Here is a 12,294-nt window from a genome sequence, read left to right as displayed (position 1 = left end):
CAGTCTATCTATCTATCTATCTATCTGGGACTGCGTGATCGGTATCGAAGTTCATCTTTTTTATTACGGTATAAACTGAAATGCGTTCCACTGCACCCACCGACGGTCATTTCAGAGGGCATAGTAGTTGGTTAGGTGAGGTGAGGTGAGGTCTGTGGTGGTGAGGTGAGGTGTGGTGTGGTGTGGTTGGGTGTGGTGTGGTGTGGTGTGGTGTGGTGTGGTGTGGTGGGGTGAGGTGTGGTTAGGTGTGGTGTGGTGAGGTGAGGTGTGGTTAGGTGTGGTGTGGTGAGGATAGGTTAGACTGAACTGGGTTAGGTTAGGCCAAGTTGTCAGGTTAAATTAAGTTACATAATAATACTTTCTCTCTTAAACACAGCCACGACATTACCTAACTTTACTCCTGTTCTGAATATAATATTTTGGTAGCAACAACGATAGAATAAAAACGTCTATGTAAATGAGTAAAAAAATGTGTATCTTTCCCGGCTTGTCTGTTTGAATGACTCTTTGCAAAATTTCTCTATCTGCTTGCTTGAGTTCGCCTATTTCTCTTTTTCTGAAGTAATGTGTTTGCATAATTTCTCTGTTTCTTTGTGCGTTCGTCTGCATATGTTTGCCTAGGTGTCTGTCTGTGTTTGTTAGCGATGTCCCTTGGCAACGAATAGGGCGAAGTCTCACCAGGCAACGTCAGCACCAACGGATACCATGCATAGTTCGTACTGCATATCATCATCATCATCATTATAATATTGTTTTCACGGTAATAATCAGCGTCATAACCGTCATTGTCATTTTATTATCATCCATTCCTCAACATCATCATCATTTCATTCTCATCCATTCTTTATCGTTATCATCATTATCATCGTCATCCCCATCATTATTTCAAATCTATTTTCCACTGATACTTCCCCCCATCCACCTCATTCACATTCTCCTAGTCAGCCTCCCATTCTCTCCTACTTACACCCTCCTCCTTCATATCCCTCCACCTCCACCTTATTTTCGGTCTCCCTCTCCCCTTCCTTCCTCCACCTCACTCACATAAACTCTCCTAGTCAGTCTCCCATTCTCTCTCCAACTAACACCCTCCTTTCATATACCTCTCCACCCCATCCCTCCTCATTCTCGTTCCCCTCCCACCTGCCCTTCCTCCCTCCACCTCACTCACATAAACTCTCCTAGCCAGTCTTCCAGTCTCTCTTCAACTCACACCCTCCTCTCACACATCTCTCCACCTCACTCACATAAACTCTCCCAGTCACTCTCACACTCTCCTCGTGCTGAAGTGGTATTTGTTCGTATTAACCACGGCACCAGGAGGCATGAAGGTCGCATACAACACACGCAACGATTCGGATTCCTGAGAGGCGGCAAGAAGTTTTTTTCCATCTGGCAATGACCCATATTCTCGTCGGTGAAGGAAGCTCCCTAACACCTTTTCCTAGGCGATTTATTTTGTTTATTACACCTCTTCTGTGTTATTTAAATAATTCTAATATCACCATACTCTGCATAAATAACGTACAAAAGGATATTAACCAACCGTATCCTAAATATAAATCGGTAAGGAAGAAGTGTTAGGGAGTCTTCTTACCCGACGAGAATACGGGCCAATGCCACTAAGGTCCATATTCCCGTCAATTAAGGAAGCCCCGTAACACCTTTTCCTTGCCAGTTTATTCTTGGATAAAGCTTATTAATAATCGCGTGTGCGTCACTTTTGCCCTCCATGTTGTTATTTAAAAGATATAAACATTCGAGATAGCAGTAAGACGTACAGGTTGTATGGAAAATAAATCGCTAAGTAAAAGGTATCTGAGAGTTTTTGTGGCCGACGAAAATACAGACCTAGGAGTTTAGGCGAGTTACTTAACCATAACAAAATCATTAACCTCTTCAGTTCCATAAATCTCACCTCAATCGTAAATTTCGCCTGTATGAGAGAGAGAGAGAGAGAGAGAGAGAGAGAGAGAGAGGCTAAGAAATGAGAAACAATAGAAAGACGTCAACATACTGAAGGGGTTTGTCTGAGTTAAACAAAATTGATACCCACAATGTTGTCATCGTGAACTCTTCAACGTGAACCCGGTGGACTGCAGGCTTTGATTACGTTCGTCCAGCGGTCCACCGAGGTACTCTTGGGGGACAGGGAGGGAGTTGACGGACACTTGTATAACCGCGTAGATAAGCCGCCCGGAAATCAGTACCACCACATGAAGGCGTCCCTCTCCAGTACCCCTCATAAAATACCTAAGTGGGTGGCTGGCCGTGAGGGGATAATTGCAGGCGGTGTCGTGAGTGAGGGTCGCTGGGGTAGGGTACGAGTGGCCATTTATTCCTTCACCTCCACCACCCACTGTACGAGGTGGTTCATATATTGCACCTGTTAATTTTGTGTTGCGGGGACGGCTCAGTATGCAGTACCCGTTTCTGCTTCCCATAAACCTTTTCGTATTTCAGTGTCTGTGTCTATTATGTCTACAATTCAAAGGTTACTGATACAAAAGAAGCTAAAATATCTTCGCTGCTGACAAAAGCACCCGGAGTGTCCCCGTAACAGGTGACACAGGAGCTCAATCTACGGAATACGTATCCTAGACCCGGCCCCCTATATTCCTGATGGGGCAATTAAAGACCAGATGATATATACATAATATATCCAAACGCTACTTGAGGTGTACGTCAGTCTCTCACCCTGAAATATCCAGAGTTTGGGATCACCTAGCCTAGGGTCACAAAGGGGTACATGTGGGTTAACCCAAATGGTGACCAAGGTCTGGCATTTTCAAAATTAAATAAAGAGCGAGGGAAGTACGCTAAGTACCCTTCCAGCAAAATCCCCTACACAGGAACCCCGGGCATTAATGAGCAGAAAGTGAGGTAACGTAAATAAGTATAAATTGAGATGAATTACTGTGTATCGTAAATTACGAGAAGGGAATAATTTTAAGGTAATATATTAACTGACATGTGATAACTTTCCTTTTACTCAGTCCTAACCCATCATGCTACATTTTACACACACACACACACACATTAATATATATCTATATCTATCTATCTATCTATCTATCTATATATATATATATATATATATATATATATATATATATATATATATATATATATAATGTGGAGTTTCACTTGGAAATGATTTAGTGCAAGTGTACTTACGAGTTCCGGAGGGACCATAAATGATTGGATCAGCCGTGGGTGTTTGAGTCACATGATAAGTGGATATGATAAGGACTGGAATCACTGCAGCCAATACCACCAGCACGGCCGTGGGTGGCTGGCTGGCGGTGGTGTGTGGCCTGGTGACTTTTTCGGCCTGGTAATGGTAAGTGTGTGGGCCGTAATGCCAGCTGGGAGCGAGAGTGCCGGGACAAGGAATGGTTACAAAGCACGAGTAGTATAAGCACTCTGTAAAGAATCCCCACCTTCACGCAATGTAAAGTATGATTTTAAATTTGAGCGACCTATACTATTTCCACTCACTTGGCCTAAAAATTGCTGTCTATACTGTGCATTTTGAATATTAAGTTGTAACAAGAGAATAACACTATAATACGATGCTACAGTGAAGTGCTATGGGAAGGATGCATAGTAATAGTACTGTCTTTTTCTACCCCTGACGCGTGATATAAGCTGCAAATGGGTGAAAGTCGGGCCGAGAGAGAGAGAGAGAGAGAGAGAGTACAGTGCTTAGCCGGAAACGTTCACGCCCGACCTAGGACAAGAGAAATATAACAGTACCGGTAAAAAAAAAAGAAACTGTTTGATTTCGACCTTGGACAACAGAAAAAAAACATAAACAGCTTAAAGGAACTGTTACTTTCGACCCTGGACAACAGACATATAGCAGTAAGATAAAAAAATAAATAAATAAATAAATAAAAATAAATAAATAAAACTGATAGATTCGTCAGTGTTTAAATAATTGAACGGAACATTGACCGCCATGTGGAGAGGACAGTGAGAGACTAACGAGGAGAGTGTGTGGGGTGGAGGGGGTGAAAGGGAGGGGGAGACCGAGAATAAGATGGAGGGATGATGAGGTGTATTAAAGTGGGCGGTGTAAGTTGGGGAGATGAGAGGCGAAATGGCAAAGGATAGGTAGACACGGAGGCGATTTGTTTGTGGGCAACCCTTATGGGATTAAGGAGTCTGGCAATATATAGATAGATAGCCTTACCGCTAAAATACAGGCTCTTCACTGTAATCACCAGGCAATTTACTGTATCGCCACAAATTACAGGGAGGTAATTCTGTATCCCCAGCCTTGAGCCCCGGCCTTTCAGTAATTAGCATGATAAGTCAGCGGGTACAGAGGGAGATTACAGGCGAAATATGGCACCTGCTTTGTACCCGACGCGTTTTGTAGTCGCGTTTCATATATGGAGTGTATTATTTACCTCTTTAATGTTCTGTATTATTTTTCCTTTTTGTAATTTTCATGTGTAACTTCATTGTCATCTATTTAATCCTTTTATAACAATGTGAAAATTAATGACTCGTGAATGTGTAACGTATATTATTATTATTATTATTATCATTATTATTATTATTATTATTATTATATGGATCCTATTTTGCACCTCATTTGTTTAACTTCGTACTGAGTTGAATGTGGCTACGGATTCTTGTTAATTTAGAGCAAACGCAGTATAGTATATGATGACAATGGTAGTAGTAGTAGTAGCAGTAGTAGTTATTATTAATGTGAAAGCAGTGGTAGTGGTGTTAGTTGTGGTAGTGATGTTGGTAGTGGTGATGAGTTGGTTGTGGTAGTGATAGTGGTGGAAATGGTAGCGGTATTATTGTGGTAGTGATGGTGGTTGTATGGGTAATGAGGTTGCTGGTAGTGGTGATAGTGACTGTAGTAGTAGTGGTAGTAATCCTGGTGACGGTAGTGGTTGTGATGGTAGCAGCAGTGATGATAATTGTGGTAGGTGTGGTAGTAATCTGTCACATCCACACAGCGATCGATGGTGGTGGTTGTTCCAGTATCATCTCTCTCTCTTTCTCTCTCCTACAAACGTACAGATTTATGTAGACATGGAAATGAGCTAAATACAAGGACACACACACACACACACACACACACACACACACACACACACACACACACACACACACGCACGCACAAACAGTCAATCAAACACACAGACGAGGTCAATCACTCATACAGACATGCAAACACGCAACCAAGAGAGAGAGAGAGAGAGAGAGAGATCTTGGACAGTTATGGTGTACTTGACCACCTCGGGTCGTCTACCTCTCGCGTGAGCAACAGTACAGCCACACACATTTCTCTCTCTCTCTCCTCTCTCTCTCTCTCTCTCTCTCTCCTCATTTCTTAAAACCACCCAATTCTAATACCTTAATGGCCATTGACTTTTAATTCCTCGGTCAACCACCTCACGGGATGATGATTAAAATGTCAGCTGGTTGGATTATAAGGAACATAAAAGTTAGGTTAGGCTAGGTCGGGTCGGGTCGGGTTGGGATGGGTTGGATTGGGTTGGGTTGGGTTGGGATGGGTTGGGTTGGGATGGGTTGGGTTGGGTTGGGTTGGGATGGGTTGGATTGGGTTGGGTTGGGTTGGGATAGGTTGGGATGGGTTGGGTTGGGTTGGGTTGGGATGGGTTGGGTTGGGTTGGGTTGGGTTGGGTTGGGTTGGGATGGGTTGGGTTGGGTTGGGTTGGGATGGGATGGGTTGGGTTGGGTTGGGTTGGGATGGGTTGGGTTGGGTTGGGTTGGCTTAATTTGGATTTGGCAATGTTTGGGTAAATTAGTATACCTCGCTTCGTCTCCTCTCTCTCTTCCCTCCTCCTACTACTACCCCTTCCCTCTCTCGACCCTCCCCCCTTCACCTTCTCCCCTCCCTGCATTTCTTCCTCTCCTCTCGCCTCACCCCCACTTCCCTCATTTCTTCCACTGATCTTTTCTCCATTACCCCCCCCAGTCACCCTCCCTCCTTCCTTCCATCCCTCACCCCCCCTTCCCCTCCCTCCCCACTCCCTGTCCTTGCATCCTCTCTCTCTCTTCCCAAGCCCCCCTTCCTTCTCTCCCCCCTCCCCACCCTCAACCTCTGTGTAATATCAGTAGGTCAGACTTCCTAGAAAGAACCGGAATGACTGAGATCTTGTAGGTTAAAATCCATTATTGAGAGAGAGAGAGAGAGAGAGAGAGAGAGAGAGAGAGAGAGAGAGAGAGAGAGAGAGAGAGAGAGAGAATCTTTAAAGGCCCAATCTATCCATCAGTTAAGAAAGTAGGTTATCTTATTATCTATCAATCCATCTAATCTTACGTTTGTCTGTCTGTCTGTTATTCTATCTCCCTAGTCATACATCTACCCATATATCTATCACTACCAATCCACCTACTTAATGTCTATCAATCACAATCTATCTATCCATCCATCTACCCCTATTATTTACCTATGTATCACTACCCTTCTATCTATCCCCCCATCCTCCCACCCACATATCTATCTCTGACCACCTATCTACCTATCCATCTACCTGCCTATTTATCTCATCCATATATTTGCCTCTCAGTCAAATAATTCAGTGCAATATATCAACAGTTCTTTCTAAACGTCTATCTATATATCTGTTCATAAACCCATGAATCTATCTGTCTATCTATCAGGTCAAGCAAATAATTATGCTTATCCAGATGGCGCTGAAGTTCATGATTCATTGGTGCGTGACGTCACATGCCAGTCACCTCGTTCGGACCAAGACACTCCTTAACTACCCTTTTAAACATCAATAACAACCTTCACACCTTGCTAACGAGACTCAAAAATAAGGAAAAATAATGGTTTTGTATTGATTATGGTGAAAAAAATGTGTAAATAAATTGTAAATACCGTAAAAAAATGCCAGGAAATCGAAGCCAAGATATTTTCAACTTGTCGGGACGAAGCTATTGATTTCCCGCGCTTGCTCCTTTTCTCAACTTTCACAGCTCGACTCTCTACCCATGCGGCTGACTTTTGGCTTCCCTTTTTACCTTGCAAACTTCTTCCTGGCTTCTTTCGCACATTTTTCTTCCTGGAAAATTTATTACGAGTGATTTAAACGCATACGGAGAATTCTGACAGGTGTTGGTGCCGAGAAAAACGGATTCCACCTGTTCGAACACGGCTAAAAGTGCGAGGTGTTTGTGTTGTTCGGTTGCCATTGCTAAGACCTTGCTAGAGTACATCGACAGTGACTTGGCCTTGGAAGATAGACACAACAGTGAGAGAGAGATAGAAGGAAAAAGCGAGGGGGAGGAAGAACACAGTACCGGCCATATAAACTCCCCATCATTTGAAGTCTTCCAACCCATTTTAACGGAAAGCACCGGAACTGCATGTTCGTCCGTTCTTCGATGTGTCTGACCTTTGGAGTGGAAGGAACACCTCGGCGCGATGGGCTGTGATTGATCTGACACTCGACATGCTCAACAAGGCTGCAGAATGGCCTCCAGTAGGGAAATATTGCTTAGGAAATTAACTGGACTGCTGAAAAGGTAGGTAATCATTTATAACCTAAAAATAATAATTAATAAATAAATAAATACTGTGAATGACAGTATCGTCGATATTACAATACCGGTACCTGAAATCCCAATCTCTCCATCCTAATTACTGAGTTGTAACGAGAGGATAACACTAGAATATGCAGCTAGTCACAAAGCAGTGCTATGGAAAGTGTGTAGAGCAGTAGCACTGTTTCTGCCACAGGGCTACGTGAAATAAGCAGCAAAACGACAAAAATCTAGGCCAAGTTACAATGAAAACATTATAACTTCAAGTGATTCCAAAGCCTTAAATGACACAATGTGGTTTGCGTTTACTGATGGAGCTGTAAAGTTTAGGAAATGATAAATCGCAGATTATTTTTGTATTTACACGAAGTATTTTGCTTCAACAATGCACTTTAATGGTGACTGTAATGCCTTTTTAAACTATACTCATTATATGCAAGTACCAAGCTTGAGTGTCCATTAATATATTTACTTGCAAGTTGGCTGCATTTAAGGGGTATCTTGAAACTCAGATTTTATTAACATTATAAACCTCAATAGTTGCTAAAATGAAAAAAAAAAAAAATGTTTACGATATACAACTAGAGCCTAACCACACTCCTTTACTATGTTTACGTCTTTGTGTTCCTTGCAATGCCAGTCGATTTTCTAGCTGCTAAAATAAATAAATAAATAATGCATACGGTATATAACTAGAGCCTAACTGTACCCCTTTATTATGTTTACGTCTTCTGTGTTCCTTGTAGTGCCAATCAATTTTATAGCTTTGGGGAGAGCTATGGTAAGGAAAACATTAGAATCAAGTCTCCTAATGACACTTTGAGTACGTTTTTTTTATTCTTGCTATCGGCAGAAGAAAAAAACGATCATGGTAAGGAATTAGCAGCTGTCTTCGTTCAGTGATATACAGTAACATCGTAATGAACCTTAAATATACATAATCTGTTAGTACAAGGTATCAATTTTTCAAGAACCCAAAAATCAAGCCATTTCTGTGCTTACTCAGTATTAAACCCCTCTTCTCATCGACACCAACCTCCCACCATTACTACTGACTTCATAGTTCATCATCATCATCATCATCATCATCATCATCATCACCACCACCACCACCACCATCATCATCATCTCAAGCATAACAACCCTTCTTCCCACATCTCAATGGGGTGGGTCAGATCTGAACGTATGGAAAATTAAATACAGTCATTAGACTACCCAGTGAAATGATTCCTGAACTCATCCACATTCGCAACACCTGTAAGGCAGAGCAATTCCGTCAACAACCACATCAATAAAAGAAGTCCAATACTTTTTTTTTCCAATCTCCATATACTCTTATACTTCATTCTACCATTTTCTCTCCTTCATCTATATTTACAATCCTCAACTCTCACATACACTTGAGAACTTTTTTTTAATATTATTTTCTTAACAAATATAAAATAATCTTCCAATCAATCAGTTTTCATCTCACGGAACCTGGACACACACACACACACACACACACACACACACACACACACACACACACACACACACACACACACACACACACACACACACACACACACACCATTACAAAATTTACCCAGGGATGAAACTCTATGAGCCTTAGTGATCAGGCAGCGTACGTCTCCTTGGTTACTAGTCAAATGAACTCTCCAATCTGACTACCCTTAATAATCAACAGAGCTCACAGGGATTTGGATTTTTTTTTTCTCGTCAGGTTGCAAAACACACCATAATCAATCGTACCTCAACCTCTTCTCTCCAACGACGTACTTTTATATTTTTCACTTTATATAAATTCACGCTTCCTATTCCATCTCTTTTTGGGCTATTTATATTTTTCCATCGACCGCACAAGGAGGCTGCCTAACACCTCTTGCTTAGCGATTTATTTTCTGGCTATGGCTGGTTAATACCCTTTTGTACGTTATTTATGCGGAGTATGACGATAGAGGAAGGATTTATGTAACACAGAACAGGACAGTAAGGTGTAATAAGCAAAATAAATCGCTTAGGAAAAGGTGCTATGGAGTTTCCTTAACCGACAAGAATACGGGGTCCATGACTTCCGGCACCCTTCCTCCCTCCTGAAACTCAAATTTAAAAATAACCGAAATACCGGTAATTGAGAACAGTTACGTCATGCTTGAATTACTTATGTATGCGTTTATTTGCCGGGTTAATTTTAAAGAATGAGAGAGAGAGAGAGAGAGAGAGAGAGAGAGAGAGAGAGAGAGAGAGAGAGAGAGAGAGAGAGAGAGAGAGAGAGAGTTAAGAAAGCAGAGAAAAAAAGCTTCATACCCACCTTCTCTCTCTCCCCAACATTTGAAAAGAAGAGAAAGTTGAGTTAGTAATCTCTCTCTCTCTCTCTCTCTCTCTCTCGTGGTGCCTGTATATATTAAGCAGGCAGGTAGTATCGATCCCAGACAACATGGTGGTGCGTGACTCCCTTCTTCCTCTCTCTCTCTCCTTCTGTTTTCCGTGTTGTTTTTTTCTGCTCTTTAATACTCTCTCTTCTCTCTCTCTCTCTCTAACATCTACACACATAAAATCATCTGGTAGTAGCAATGTCTTAAAAAAAATCTTACATGAGTTTTGGTTTGTATGTATGTATGTCACTGTAACTATGTATTTATCTATCTCTGCATCTATGTATCTATCTATGCCTCTATATATCCATCTCCATACTATATATCTATCTATCTACAGTCAGATGCTTTAATCACTGGAGGGATGACCAAAAACTAAATCGCCACCACGTTATCCTCTCCTCCGCCATCACGCTGCCCCCTCTCCACATCACACCCCTCTCATATACCTCTCTCTCTCTCTCTCTCTCTCCGCAATCACGCTGGCCTCTCTCCATATCACACCCATCTCTAATATACCCCTCCAACTCCTCCCTACATCTCATCCTCAGTCTCCCCCTCACCACCTCACCCACATCCGCCCCTTCTCTTCGAGGTTCAATTCAAAATAAACAATAAAAATGAAAATCCTGTTCGTTGCTAAGAATAAATACAAAAAAGAAGCCACTGTATTAAAGGAAATCAAGCCATAACACTTAGTCAAACAAGAGCAAAACACGTGTGGCTTGTGGTGTGTGTATCTTGGTAACAAACATGCACACACGCACGCCAACACACACGTATGCGCTCCCCCCCAAACTCTCTCTCTCTCTCTCTCTCTCTCTCTCTCTCTCTCTCTCTCTCTCTCTCACGTAACTTAGCCCCTGACAAAAATAACCAAAGTAATAAGAGTAATTCTACGACCATAATTGCTTGTAAACTTGAAATTACTTCTTACGTGTGTGTGTGTGTGTGTGTGTGTGTGTGTGTGTGTGTGTGTGTGTGTGTGTGTGTGTGTGTGTGTGTGTGTGTGTGTGTGTGTGTGTGTGTGTGTGTGAGAGAGAGAGAGAGAGAGAGAGAGAGAGAGAGAGAGAGTGAGAGTATAGGTGAAGGAAGGTCTGTAACGAAGAAGGGAAGGAGAGGGAGAGAACAAAGCGAGGAGGAAAATGTGAAGGAAAGGAGGAAGGAAGAATGGAAGGAAGCATGTGAGAGAGGAAGGAAGGAAGGTATGAGGGAAGGAAGCCTATGAATGAGGGTGCAAGGGGGGAAGAAAATGTATGAAGGAAGGAGGGAGAAAAAGTATGAAAGGGAGGGTGGGAGGAAACGCGTGAGGAGGGGAGGAATGGAGGAAAATGTTTGTGTTTGTGTGTGTGTGTGTGTGTGTGTGTAGGAGGGTCATGGTTATACATCTGTGCACATGGAATCATGTGCGTGTATGTCCACGTTTGTATGCATGTACTAATATCATCTGACATTGACAGTCTTCCTTGCGGACAGAGAGAGAGAGAGAGAGAGAGAGAGAGAGAGAGAGAGAGAGGGAGAGAGAGAGAGAGTTAATTACAGATATTTTACCCCTGGACTTCAGAAACTTTGGTCATGTACAATGAAGAATGAGAGACTGACTAGGAGTGCATGTGCGGCGGAGAAGACAAGAGGAAGATCAAGAATGAGATGGAGGGATGGATGGAGCGATAAAAGAATACGATATGTGTGAAATAGAAAGGGCAGCCTGAATACGAACGAAAAAAAAATGACGTGGAGGCGATTTGCTTGTGGCCATCCTCTCCCACGACAGATAGAAAACGGGATAGGGTTTCTTCCTCGACTGAATAAAATCGTCTGGCAGAAGGAAGAAAACACAGGTGAGAGGGTTTAGCAGGTCAGGGTCAAAGTTCAAATTATGACTAAGACGATTTAATGTTTCTTCGATTTGCTGTTTTTTTTTTTGTATTATTGTTTTTATTGCTGTTTCTCGGTACCTGCCACTGACTTCCGTATATTGCAAGAGTGAAGAGCTTATACGGTCAAGTTTTCATATGCCTGACTTATGCTATACGTCCATGTCTCGCTTTCACACACACACACACACACTCAACACTTTCATTCCCACCGATCTAACTCCACATTTTTACACAGACACAGACACACACGCGCGCGCGCGCACACACACGCACGCACACACACACACACACACACACACACACACACACACGCACGCACACACACACACACACACACACACACACACACACACACACACACACACACACACACACACACACACTTCCATTCCCACCTACCTTACTCTACATTTTTACACACACACACACACACACACACACACACACACACTCCACTTCCATTCCCACCGACCTTACTTTACATTACA

At 42.5% G+C, this 12,294-nt stretch overlaps 1 protein-coding gene across 1 annotated transcript in view; it reads left to right on the top strand.

The window, feature by feature from the left end:
- Positions 1-6,687: 6,687 nt before the first annotated feature.
- Positions 6,688-12,294, top strand: part of LOC145406157 (uncharacterized) — a 43,362-nt gene continuing 37,755 nt past the window's right edge. The window contains exon 1 of the mRNA XM_080277353.1: positions 6,688-6,713. Coding sequence (XP_080133479.1) covers positions 6,688-6,713 — 26 coding nt within the window. The remainder of the gene's footprint in view (positions 6,714-12,294) is intronic.

This window comes from Coenobita brevimanus, chromosome 69 (assembly GCF_032717465.1).
Source record: "Coenobita brevimanus isolate Jiangsu-jjx chromosome 69, ASM3271746v2, whole genome shotgun sequence".
In the NCBI taxonomy this organism is placed as follows: Eukaryota; Metazoa; Arthropoda; class Malacostraca; order Decapoda; family Coenobitidae; genus Coenobita; species Coenobita brevimanus.
The sequence above is the reverse complement of the archived record's forward strand: the minus strand, read 5'-3'. Positions and strand labels throughout refer to the sequence as shown.